The sequence below is a fragment of the Rhipicephalus microplus genome, chromosome 2, assembly GCF_043290135.1.
Source record: "Rhipicephalus microplus isolate Deutch F79 chromosome 2, USDA_Rmic, whole genome shotgun sequence".
NCBI classification, from domain to species: domain Eukaryota; kingdom Metazoa; phylum Arthropoda; class Arachnida; order Ixodida; family Ixodidae; genus Rhipicephalus; species Rhipicephalus microplus.
In genome coordinates, this window is record NC_134701.1 from 268,500,053 (window position 1) to 268,513,940 (window position 13,888).

Consider the following 13,888-nt stretch of genomic DNA (forward strand, 5'->3'; position numbering starts at 1 on the left):
TTTGCACAGCTTGTGCTGCTAAAGATGTGGAAAACAAAAAAACTGTAATGAAGTGCATTCCAATCAAATACCCTCCCAACCACACAGAGTTGCAGTTCTAGCACCCTCTTACTGGTTCAAATGTCCGGCCAATTAACAAAAATTAAGCTCGGGTGTAGACAGAGCCAAGTGCGCCGGTTAATGTGACGCAGGGAGGAGACAATAATGGGGCAAGGGCACGCAATATGCTTTCCAGCACTTTGTGCTCAGCAACATACCGGAATACAAGAGAAAACATAACAGAACAAGGAAAGATTTTTGCCAACTCTAGCCAGCAGCAGAAACAAGTGCCTGGGCAGGCATCAAGGTGGGAATGCTAGAAAAACGGAGCCTGGGCTTCTCATTCACGTGACAGTCACGACGCTTTTGGCTTCTTTTTTTTGAGTGGCTGGAAGATGGAAGATGCCTTCACCTTTTTCTTTTCCTTCAAACTGTCGTCGTCCGCCGTGGAGTTAGAGTCTGTTGAGTTTTCCTCATCTACGGCACTGCCAGAAAAGTTTCCCTTGAGTGCCGCCACAAGAATGTTGCCCGCTTTCTTGCGTCGCTCTACGGAAGACACTGACGCGAGCGGCGGCCGCGGAAGGAGCAGCGGCTCAGAGATGGTGACGGGGCTTGCATTCTCGGGTGTTGCTGGTGAAGATGGCTCAGTCTGCACCAGGAGCTCAGTGGATGTCAGAATCCGGTGAGGTGGTGCGTCGTCGGCACTCGCCGCCTTGTTGAGCAGTTGAGTGCTCCTGGGTCGAACGAGCTGTGGAGGTTCTGCTGGGCTGCCAAAAAGAAGAGAAGACGTGGCAGTTTGGTATGAAACACTGGTGTACTATAGCATGAGGAACAAACCTGGACGCCTAAGCACCACCAACAAAAAGAAGAAGCACAAGAAAAAAGCAAGTTGTCATAAGTCCCCGAAAAAAGAGTTTCAGAAAGTTACGCACCACGCGACAAGTTCTTCTAAATGTACTGGAGCTTTGCGATAAGAAACCCTAACATAGGTACAAAAAATAGAAAACGGCGAGCCAGACTAACTTGACGATGCTGTGGCTTTGAAAGATCAAACACTCTCATCTTTTATTAAGACCTTGACGAAATGTGACCCGTACATGGCAATAGGCTATTTGGTGCTGCTTGAAGAACACAACATTTTCAATAGAACTATATATCTTGTTTTAACTAGTTTGACCATCCGAGTGTCTACTTTTACAACAATAAGAATCAAGTTTGCAATTTAACTGTAATTAGATTAAAATCACTTTTAAATTTGCAAGAGTTGGCTATTGAAAACTCGAAACTGCACATTGTCTGGAGTCCCCTAGTTAACATCACACAGCTGCATGCCACTGCAGTTCAGACGAACAGTGGACCAGTGTCATATTCTCGAAATAACCATGATTTCCAAGCTCCCATGAAGGGAGAAATAGAGTGATTTTTTTCCCCTCACAACAAGCTTTAAATTTCAGCTTTAAAATGCACCTCCCCTGAAATGCGGTTCTTGAGATGATCTGAAGTTCTGCAATATTTTTTTTTGTACTTCTGATGTTCAAACCTGGATGAAACTTTTCTCACGTTTTCTTTACCATGATAAAGTGTCAATATCTAAATGTTGATATGTCTTCTACATTTACTATGAAATTCAATGAACTAATTACTGGGGTATGAACATTAAAGGGACACTAAAATGAAAGATTAAATTAACTTTGACTAAAAAATTATGCTCTGAAAACTCTAGCATCATTAATTTCACTACTATCAGTTTATTAATAGACGAGAAAATTCAATATCAATCGTTCACTTGTAAATTGTTTGCAGCGATGTCTGGTGATGAGGTCACAAATTTCAACCAGCATTTTTTTTTGTGTGTGTGTCTTGGCCGCACTGGTTTAATAAATTTTCCTGCAACTCAGTAGGTGAAATCTCTGGCTTTGTTAACAGACAATGTACTTTATTTTTACCGATTAAGAACTATGTAGAGCTTAGTGGATGCCTTCAAAACCTATGATGCCACAAAAACTTCAAATGTGGTTTTGTCACCCTGGTTTTCTTAAACACATTTCCTCGATTGCCAAGCACCTTCTCAAACGAGTGTGGCATTTATAATATCATGAAATAGTAATTTACTAATACGAGAAAAATTGTTCTTCCCTTTAGCGTCCCTCTGAGGTTTTATCTTTTGTGCTTATTAACAAACTTCACGTGTACTTTCTATAAACTTTCAGCACGATTCGGTTGATCGGGAAGAATACGTGCAATTAATGGTTCACAAGTATAGAAGCTTAGTTACAGAAGTGAGGGAGGCCTACTTATTATAAATTGTCATGATACAGAACAAAAACGACACAACTCACAGTAAATCCAATTACATATTTGTGATCACCATAAAAAACTAGTTAAATAGATGATGTTTAACTGCTTTAGAGAGAATATTAAAAAGGTGACTGAGTAGCATCTCCCTATAATTTGCCATATTCATCCACCATTGAAAATGGACTTGGCTTTGTGTGTTGCACAGCTTTTTGTTTTGCATACCCAAAGCCAGTGCATGCCATGTGCTGAATGTGCAAAACAATGTAAAAGATATGCCTTCAAGTATACACAAAACATCCAAGCACAAAACAAGCACTCTTCGATGGCTCAGCAATTGTGACACAGGTACTACATGAAGCTGCTATTGCAGCGCCCCAACTGCATCTTCATTACAGTTGAACTGCTTTATAAAAGACACACCAGGAAACAGTTCTTGTCCGTTAAGTGAGGAGTATCTTATAAGCAAAGTATACCCCGTTTTCGTTTTCTGGCCAACCCTGCATTCAATCTCTTATGCCAAACCGCCCCCTACATCAGTGCCTCTTACGAAAAAGTTCAACTGTATTCTGAGCTGCATGTTCAACAAAATAACAGCTTAGGTTCTTTAGATTCAATCGCATGCAACTGTTCATTTTTTTACATTATTTTTACAAGCACCTTTCTCAGCACATTTAAGAGTGATTTCAGTCCCACTCCCAGGAGTTTCCTTGCAAATTATTAGCTGCAGGAAATAAATGTTCCATAATAATTCTGCCCCAACTTGATTGGTCATCAGCATGTTTCAGTAGTACTGCTTCCTGAGCAAAGGTGCAAGCGTAAAACCCTAAAGGACACCCAGACAGTACTTTGGTTGGAAATTTGATGTTTTGCTTACAGAAAGGCAGTCCTTGTTAGACAAGGTCACGTATGTTTCTCACCTAAACATGACTTGCAATGTAGCAGTGCATTAGACCAGATCAATTCGTGAGATGCATGCAACCCCATTTTGAATCAACCAATCAAGAACAGTATTCTGGTTAGGCTTACTTGATGTTGACGACGTACCAGCAACAAAAGATCCAGATTACAAGAAAAATGCATGCAACTGTGGAGTTACCTTACAAGCAACATTGCTAACCTGCTGTCCCCGACCGTGAAAGACACAGCAGTGGGAGCAGAGGTTCCCGTTGACAAGCTGGTGGGCAGAGAAGAGTCCGTGAACTCTTCTGCATCATCGTCGGTCTCATCAAGAAGGGCCAGCTTCTGGGAAGAGGCCCCATTGGACTTGATTGCACCTATTGGCAGTGTGGTGGGCCGTTCGGGGCACCTCAAGCTCAGCAACGACGCTACACTTGACACTGAGCCTGCAAAGATAACAGCAGGGCTCAAGTGTTTCAACATGCTCCGTTTGCTTTGGTTGCAATGGCAATATTGCTCGATGCAAAGTTGTGAGCTTGACACACTGTGAAGTATGTGTCGGCAATGATAATTTTTCTGCATGGCTGCTAACTTTCTATGAAAGCTAGATGTAATCATTCACAAACTTCCAACAATAGAACGTGAAAGTACGAGTAAGCAAGCAAATGAATTATGCTTCCAGAAGCGGTGGAAATTAAGCACGTGTGACACAAGGCAACCAAACCACTGCCACAAAGTGATTTTTCACACTTTCCGACTAAAGACATTCTCACATCTAGGTTTAATTTTCCTAGACAAGCACTGCATAATGACAACTTATGTCCTTCAAAAATGATGGTCATGTAAGTTCCACACGAGTGTAACAAATGCAACGTCTCTTCCTTTCCCTTGGCACCTGTTCTAACGTGCCATCAGTTACAACAGAATAGCTGCTTGACAACAGTACTAAAGCAGTCGTTATAGTTGTACAGCATTCATAAAACTAAGTGGCTAATGCACCTTCCAGTGAGCTCTTTCAGGTATAACCTATTAAGAGCCGTCTCTAAATGCATGAAATTTACATTATTCCAATGCACTGAATATTTGGCTGCAACATAATTTCATATTTTAATTTGTGTTTTATAGTAATTAATCTCAATTGTGACTAAAATCTATTTGTCCTAAAGTAATTCATGTTATGTTTTTATATTGATAAAATCAGATCTCGGCCTAGAAATATAGTGCAATTTCGTTGCTGGTTATATCGATGTTGAGCAAAGGAAAATCTTTTTCATGTGACTCGCGGAGAACAACATGCCCAATGACTCGAAGATAGTACAGTTGAATCCCTTTTAAGAGACATGCACCATAGACCAATTCTTGTCTTTTATATCAGCAGGGATGCAACAGCCAAAATAAAATTTAGAGCAATTTTCGGAGCAGAAAAATGTTACTATTGGAGTACTAAGATGGAAATTTGAAGCAGTATGAAAAAGAAGGCCATGAAGAAATATGAGCACTGCTATTTCAATAAATATAGCACTTAGAATACCCCACTCAGTAAACAATGATAAAGTCCACATTGGCCTTTGCCCCACCTGTCAAATCCTTTGACAGACTCTGAGGATTCAAAGGTGGATCTGCGAAGCTAGGGACCTTGAGATTCAGGCAATTCTTAAAGCAGAGGAGTGGAAGTGGAAAAAAAAATGGCACACAGTCTTGTTTGATTTGGCTGCAGAAATATCGCACCGTGCTTCAGATGATTGCAAGTAACATTTTTAGACCTCAGCGATCATATTGGTACTCACAATTGTGTGGCATATACATCCATAAGCATACATATCGCAATTGAACAACCTGTGATGTGTCCCGTGACCAGTGCTAACAGCCCCTTCTAAATTTTAGAACGCTTTTCCGCAGGCCACCAGTGTACTGCAGCGAAGGTAGCTTACGAGGCATTCTGCACAAGTTAGAACAAGGCTGAGAAATTTTCAAACTCCTACACCATCATCCCACACCCCTCCATCTTTGTTTTTTTTCTTCCTCAGGATAAGGTTGGGTTTAGGGCACAACTTCTCGGCTTGCTTGCAAGGGGCATTTGCCTGGATAAATAAACGATGGCACCTGCCCATTGGCCCAGAGGCGGTACCGGATATCAATCACATGTGCTATGGCAACTAACGTGTTTGCTGGCAACGCCGATGTTCGCAGCACATTGAGTTAGTCTATGCGTAGTAACAATGGCATATGCTTCCAGCTTCAGTTCCCAACATGCCGTATATGTGTTTGCTGACTAGGAAATTCATATTTCCAGTGTTGTGTTGCTGGCTACAGCAATGCATTATTGTCTTGAAGTTGAGTCGTCCCGCCGATAAATATCCGCTACAATCAGTGGACCGATGGACACGCGGCATTGTAACTTTATCACGTTGATTGCGTTGTGCCGTGGCCTAATGAGTACATATCTCACTTTGTGGTTTAAGGTTAAGGTCTGCGTGCCTGGATCCCCAGATTGATTAATTACACAAATTACAGGTGGCCAATGTGGCCTCCGTTTTTAGCTGAAATTCACGGAACCGAGAAAATTTTGAAGCTGGTCGGGCATTTTTGCACAGCGTGATGCAATTTCAGCAAATTTCATGGTTTTGGCGCAACTTGGAGCAAAAATGAGGAATTGCATCAAATAGGCGCAGCTGTTGCACCCCTGTATGAGGAATCTCTTATAAGCAGTGTACATCGTATGCATTTTCTTATCAAATCAAATTTTACTGTAAGCACATTGGTGTCCCTTTTACCCAATTATCTGTTACATCAGTGTCTCTTGTAAAAGGGATTTTAACTGTAGTGCCTTCTTAAAATGATCATATGCAGCAGTACATTGCAAAAATAATTGACATTCGTCCTAACATCATTTACTTATTTTGCTCGTTCTTAGCTATTACTTGGCACAACTAGCACACACATGCCGAATACAAAGCCTCTCAGAGAGTTAAGATAACCTGACATTTGCAGAGCCTCATGTGACAGGACACTCACCATTGAGGCAGGCCACAGAAGCGGGCACAGTGGTGTTAGCAGCAGTGGAGACAGTGGCGGCAGCGGCAGCAGCAGACTGAGGGAGGTTAGTGCTGTCAAGTGGCACGACACGGAAAGGAGGGAAGCCCGCAGCTGCGGCTAGGGCGCACTTGCTGAGGTCGCAAGCCGGTGGCACAGAGGCGAGAAACAGAGCAGTTGAATTGTGCACGAGTTGCTGCACTATTTGGGAGGCGAAAATTGAAGAGGAAGGTGAAGGTGGAGGAAGCAAGTAGGTGGAAGAAGGAAAGAAGCAATGAGAGCAGTGGCCACAGCACAATCATGGGTAAGGAAAACAGAATACACGAGTTTAGCAGAGCAGGAGGGTTAGTTGGCAGAACATACGAACTTGCTCAAAGTTTGTTAGTAGTATACTGACATAATGTTTTACCATCCATAACTTTATATTAAAGGGGTCATGAACCAGTTTGCCAAGTAATCCTCAAACAAACCAAATATTGGATTATGTTGCCTCACAAATCGATTGTTGAAAGAAGTTTTATAGACCATGAAAAATGAGCATTTTTACGGGGGGTTTGTCGTATGCTGCCAACCCCCCTCTGTCTCTTCTCTTGTTCCGACAAGTGCGCTGGTAGCTACACTGGGAGGGACAGTACAGGGCAAAGACGTTTCATCAGCGCGTCACGATACGCAATCATTCTCTTGCAGTGAATCCTGTTAACGAGTAGCTCACTGGAAAATTCACCAGAGTAAGGAGCCCAGTGCCCCATGGCAGGATGCGCATGTGACCTAAATCTTAATGATAACTAACGATTTCTTAAATATACATGTTCTTTTCTTCCTGCGATCCAAAAGCTGCTTTTGATTTATGTTAACTCTTGGCCAATAGCATGCTACCCACTGGCCAACGTCACACGGTGGGCACAGGCAGCATTAAGGCAAGTAAAGACAGGCCTTTACATGAATAGAGGGCGCCTGAGTGGATGGCAACTTTGCCCTCTGCAATAAATTCCTTTTGCCACGCATGATTGCAATATGTGACTGAGTTTTCCGTAAAAGAGCTTGCTTTATGCAGGACATGTTTTCTAACGAAGCCCAAAGACTGGTTCGCGACTAGAGCTTTGCGAATAGCAAAATTTTGGGTGTGAAACTAACTTGAATAATAATGTACAGTACTATACTCCTATTAACTAAAACTCTCTTAAATGAAATTTCTGCTTAAATGGAACAACTGCCACTAATACGTTTGCTTTCCTAGATGAATATTATACCCCCGTTTATCTCTCAGCAATTGAAACTGCTCTTAAAGGAAACACATTTTCCTCGTCCCTTCAGGTTTCCTTTAAAAGGAGTCTACTGTATGAGCGTGAATCGAATCTGCTGTGCATGTTTAACTATAATGTTTTCTTTTTAATTTATTATTTTGCAACTGCTTCTTTTGTATTTTTTCAAATTTAATACATCTTTGTACAAATATTCTCTGTATTGACCCCCCCCTTCTACCCTCACTCAATGACCCTCCGTGAGTGTGTGAGGTACATGGAAATAATTTTAAAAATAATAAATAATGATTTCTTCAATATTTTTTAGCACTGCAAAGTAAAAGTACAGAAAGAAGTTGCACAAGATCCCTAAGCATAATTATAAACTATATCCTGAAGAAGCACAGCTCTGCAATGTCACAACCGGGCACCACCTCTTTGGAAAGAGCTTTTTCCATCTTCCAATTCCCGCTTCAGGTAGGTCCACCATTCAGAAACAAGAGTACAAAAATCAGACTTTTAAAGTTTCTTTCAAGGCCTCCCATTGGCTGCAGCCCCCATGTTGCTCAGCACACCTTGCAATTGCTGCAATGCTTGCTCCTGGCGAGCATTGTCAGCTGCTTGCGCGTCGGGAGGTCATGGCTGTCGAAAGTTGTGCTACGTCATGATGCATTCGCACTTGTTCTGTGTTCACGGGTCAACGGTAAGACTAGTAATTACGTTTTAGTTTGACAGTTGCATTACAACAATACACTGCACTTGTCGTGAACATTGCACACGGGCGTCTCTGACTGACTGTATTTATATAATGATGACTCGCTGGACTTGCGGTGGGAGGTTCCGCTTGTCAGCATTTCAGACTTCGTGATGAAGACTGTTTCGGGACAACTCATTGTGCTAGCAATCGAGCATGACATACTTTGAAACACCTAAGCACTGCGGCCAGGCACAGAACGATCCATCTTACTTCTTGAATCAGTGGCTAAGTCTAACTCCGCTCGCTACACCCCACGTACGAAATGAATCTGAAATTTGAAGCCAAGAATATCGTGCTTGAGGATATGCAAAAGAGATGAAGGTGCAATGTGCTTTGTCGCAAGCGATGAATTACATCGACTGCGAGCTCTTCAGAACTGTCCATTGGCATTTCACACCGGCAGTGGACCCTCTTGCCAAGCTTGTTGCGAAGCCACAGGTTGGAGTATCAGTGGATGTGGCTAGTAGGTTCGCATGTCAGTGCCCCAAAACCCAAGACCAAGCACAACACATGCCGATTTATCGTCAATATTTATTTTCAAGTTCGAATATTTTGAATAGTAGAATTCCCGTGCAAATCAAACTAAATAGCAAACACTATTAGAAAAATATTCAAAAGTTTGAATATTTGCACACCTTAATTCATGACCCGTTTAAATGAAGGAATCGCATGGCTGCATAGGGCCTCACAAAAACCTCTGCAGAGATAAAAGCAAGAAAGGATCTAGAGATAATTCTGCTCTTACCTTGACCAAGATGCTTCTACTATTAGCAATTATAAATAATATCGCAAGCTCTTCTAGATTTTAGTATTAACAGTTGAAAGCTCATTTATTTTATAGGAAAGTGCATTGATGACAATGAACTTAGCATATGCATCCCCTCAGTGGTGGGTTTACTTCGAAACATCGTAGTTTGTGTGCACAGCATGTGGAAAACACTCACCAGCGCTGATGCCAAAGGGAGATTCTTCCTCAGCCAATGTACCCTCGCTGCCCGAGCGGCTCATTTTCTTACCTGGGAAAGAGATTACCATCGTGTCAATGTGAGCTGCACAGATATAGTGAAAGAGCATTTTTTAAGACTGTTCCTGTTAAATAACTGCCCCATTACTGCTCGACAAACTGCTTGACCTGCGCTGCTACACAGTTATGTACTTTGTTTTCAAAATTTCACAGTAGATGCCCAAAACATGTACTGATCAGTATGGTTGATCCAGAGTGCCCTATTGTACCAGTTTAAATGGAGTCACTTTAAGCAACATCACGAGATTGTATTGCAAACCATGCTGTTGTGACCACCACTATAAGCTTAATAGGGACGTTTCGTTTATCAATGTCCGTCTGCCTGTTCTGCTTTCTGCATAACACTTTACAGTCCAAACTACAACAGGTATAAGTTTTACAATGTTGCAAGTGCCATGCACAGCGAGCAAATGGAGAGATCCAATAAAAATAAATTTTAGCCCATCAACAATAATTAACCTTCATTAACTATCTAACAGAACACTATTTCACTACTGTAGAGAATAGATCGGCAAAACTTGTTGAGCTCACTCAGACTGACTCATGAAATTTATTTTGAGCATTGGACTGGCTCGATCTCATGAAAATTTTCCTGAGCCGGACTCACACTCTGGAAAATTTTTCTAAACAGGACTCACTCGGGCTCAAACTCTCGAATCAAACTGAGTATGAGCAAGTCAACTCACGAGTCTGTTAGCGTAAAATTAGCTTCTTTAACCATGGTGTCAATGCTCTTTTAACACCAATATCTTATGTAGTCCGTGCTCTTCTTGGCACTGTCTGGCATCATCAACATCAGCCTGATTGCACCCGCTGCAGGGCAAAGGCCTATCCCATGATCCGCCAATCAACTCGGTCTTGTGCTTTCTGCTTTCACTTTATACCTGCAAACTTTTAAATCTCATCTGCTCACATAACTTTCCATCTCCCCCTAGCATGTTTGCCTTCTCTTGGCATCTGGTCAGTTACACTTAATGATCAGCTGTTATCTTGCCCACGCACTATGTGCCCAGCCCATTTCCGTTTCTTCTTCTTGATTTCAACTATGATATCCGTAACCCCAGTTTGTTCCCTGACCCACTCTGCTCTCTTCTTGTCTCTTAAAGTTGCTCCTATCATTTTCCTTTCTATCGATTGCTGCGTCGTCCTCAATTTAAGCTAAGCCCTCTTTGTAAGCCGCCACGCTTCTGCATTGTAAGTACTGACAAGATGCAGCTGTTATACACCTTCCTTTTGAGGGCTAGCGGCAGATTACAATTCATGATTAGAAAATGTTTGCTGAATGTGATCCACCCAATCCTTATTCTTCTAGTTACTTCACTTTTTCAATCTCATAGTTTGGATCCATGGTTACTACCTGTTCTAAGTAGACATATTCCTTTACCACTTGCAACAACTATCAACTTATCACAAAGCGCTGTTTTCTGGCGAGACTGTTGCATATTCCGTTGTAGTTTTATCAACGTCATTTTTCAGGCCTACTATTATGCTCTCCGTGTTCTTGTTCAGTAATCATGAGCTGTAACTCGTCTTCTGAGTTACTCATCAAAGGAATGTCATCCACAAATCGCAGGTTACTAAGATACTCTCTATTTAACTCTTATCTTTAGCTCTTCCTAATCTCGTGGCTCGATTTGAGTCTAAGTGAGGCTGAGCGAGCCGATTCGTGAGTGAATTTGCGAACCTATTTATTATTTTTTTTTTTATTTACAGATACTGCTGTCTCATGTTTGAGACATTGCAGGTGTGGTTACAATAAACGAATAAAAACAGCAGAAATGAGCAGAAATAAATTATGCTGCGAAGAATCTCACAAAGTTAATGCTCAACAGTTTGTCAAGTCCCTGTACATGCTGTCATATTAGATAAGGACCCCTGCCAAGATTTTTTATTCCATAAGATCGCAGAAAAAGTCAACAATGATTATGCATAAAGACCAATAATACAATAAAGTGTCGCACGGTGAAACCCCGTTAATACGTAGATGCCGGGGGCGGCGAAGTAACTACGGTTTAACCCACAGCTACAAATTTGCACCTCCGGACAGTCGCCATTGCTGCCATAAAATAATAAATTCAGTGCCACAGGAAATATTGCCTAATGTGCCCAGTGACTCTTGCACAACCGCCCCATAGCAGGCCGTGGCAATGCCAAGGAGCATTTGGAAAATATGCGGGGTCTGGGAGCAATAGAAAAAACACAATCAACTGTCTGTGATACAGTTGTTCTGCCATCTGCTTCTAAGCGAAAACTAACGCAGTTTTTTTTTTTTTTTAAATGCGGTATCGCCGCAAAGAACCAAATAATTTACTGCATGACTAGTTGCATGCAGCGCTTTGCTTACACGGCACACAACGTGACTGCCGATCCACTTACTGTAAAGTACACCCACTCTGCTTCAGGCTATGCACAGATGCGGCTAGTAGCCTGCTGGGTTAACGCGGCTCTGACAAGCTTTCTGCAAGCAATGCGCTATCCGCAATGCTCTAGCAGTCCTGGAAATGGACGGAGGCTCGTTTGGGCTGTCGCTGAATAAAAGTGTGCAGTGTGGTTACAACAGCGCTATGCTCGCTGTACAGTGCACGTGTTGGTATAATACAGCAAGGTTTCTCGGTGTCCCCGACCCGCTACGCTAAACTCTACAACACTGCTTGTGCTTACGTTTTTGTAGAGCGGTACATGCTTGAACAGGTCCTGCACAGTAAAGTGCAGCGATCAATAGCCCAGCGCGCTCAGATAGTCACCTACCAAAAGCGCGCATGGGCCTAAAGTGACGCTACACCACACACGTGCCCTAGCAGATAACCGGGATGTTTACTGCGCTAAGGCTTTTCGTCTGTGATAAGTCATACAGGCACAATGGTCGGTGGTCGCCACATCACCTTCGTTATTACTCGCAATTCCAATGCCGCAATAGTGTGGAACTCTGAATAGCTGATCGGCTGATCTGTGCACTTATCAACATGACGCAAAACCGACGTCTGCAAGTTAGCGGTGCAGTAAATTTTGTGGTGCAAAATGTTGTCGCGGTACGCAGTTAGTACGCAAGAACCGGTAGGCATAAGCAGAAAACTACGACTAAAGCGGTCCGCGAATGTATTAGTCTCTACGAGACTCGGTCGGGGATTCGTCACAACTACGTTTTAACCGTTAGTACGCTTAAAGCAGGTATGTACTAATGAGGTTGGACTGTAGCAAACTTTACAGTACAGGCATATTTCATGCATGGAAATAGGAGTATGCTACAAGGTATTACAGGTATTTGTCACGACATCTTGCTTGCATGCAAGTAAAACTGATGGACAGTTCCTGCAGCTGACCCACCATATATATAGGTTTTGAAGATCAGTGCCTAACTGCATCAGCGTGTCAACTTTCATGTCTAGAATAATGAACTTGTATGAACAAGCCTTGTGGTTTTTTAAAAGAACTGGTTGCCCTATGTGCAGTCAGGAGTGTACATACCGACTCCCTAATGTGATCAAATGCACAGACTGATCCACCACGCATTTTAAAATATAGCACCGATGACGATCATTCAATTATGCGCTTGTGAAGTGTTAACTGACAGCGCCTGCTCCATTTTTGCCCAACGATGAGTATGTAAGACCAAGTTTTTTCCAGTGTACCTATTCATCACTACACTACCACAGTAGCACAGCTAAACAAACAAAGAAGGGTTGACTTCTGGCCTTGTTGGTACGACATATCCAAAGAGTTTAACACAGATACTTATGAAGACGGGACAAGATGAAGGGGAACACACACACAGGTTCCAAGTGTGTGTTCCCCTTCATCTTGTTCTGTCTTCATAAGTATCTGCACTAAATTCTTAGGAATCTCTAGGAGCTGCTATAAAGGGGTTGTTGAAGCGGTGAACGAACCCTGTCTGAGACTGCCACAGTAAGTGCCAAACGCACCAACGGAATAGGAGTGGGGCAAAGAGGAGGCAGCAGTGCCATTGAGGAAAGAACCTCGTAGAATGTTCTCCAGGGGGCCCAGCCCCTGGTTGTTGACGATGGAGAAGCCACACAGTCGCTCGATCTGCTTCCAGCGGTGCAGTCGCTCCTGCAGGTCCTTCGTCACCTCCGACAGCGCAGCCCTGCACAACAGGACACACACGATTAAAACGTCGATCATATGGTGGAGAGAAACTACTACACTGCACCGATTGTGTGAGCCTGTTTTAATAATAAATCACAACTGCGAACATCAGCATAATTGTAATAAAGCAATTTTACTTGGCCTGAAGGATTCGGTTGTCGATGTCGTCAATGGAGCTCCCATGTGCGATGCGAAAAGAGCCCATGAAGCTCCCACGTTTCTTGCGAAGTTTTTCACACTGTGAGAAAAAGCAAGATAAACAGCATAAGAAACATGTACAGCTTATCTAAAACTGCTAGACATATTGCAAGCAGGTTTAGGTTCCTCACTCAGTACATCGTTTGCTAAGCGCTATAGCCGTTAGCGATAGGCTATCAGAATAACAGTATTTATAGGGTGCTTTACATCCCAAAACCATGATATGATTGAGGGACATCTCAGTGGGGCACTCTGGAAACTATCTGGTGTTCTTTTGAATCTAAATCTAACCATACA

General features: G+C 42.6%; 1 protein-coding gene across 10 annotated transcripts in view; it reads right to left on the reverse strand.

The window, feature by feature from the left end:
- Positions 1-153: 153 nt before the first annotated feature.
- Stim (stromal interaction molecule) overlaps positions 154-13,888 on the reverse strand; it is a 33,211-nt gene continuing 19,476 nt past the window's right edge. Inside the window, exons 9-14 of one of the 10 annotated variants that reach the window (XM_075881340.1) lie at positions 13,531-13,631; positions 13,174-13,391; positions 9,210-9,281; positions 6,250-6,468; positions 3,434-3,680; positions 154-806 (exon numbers count right to left, since the gene is read on the reverse strand). In XM_075881340.1, the coding sequence (XP_075737455.1) occupies positions 395-806; positions 3,434-3,680; positions 6,250-6,468; positions 9,210-9,281; positions 13,174-13,391; positions 13,531-13,631 (1,269 nt within the window). In that variant the 3' untranslated portion in view covers positions 154-394. The remainder of the gene's footprint in view (positions 807-3,433; positions 3,681-6,249; positions 6,469-9,209; positions 9,282-13,173; positions 13,392-13,530; positions 13,632-13,888) is intronic. The other 9 variants (XM_075881324.1, XM_037421000.2, XM_075881318.1 and 6 more) reach the window with 9 other exon arrangements.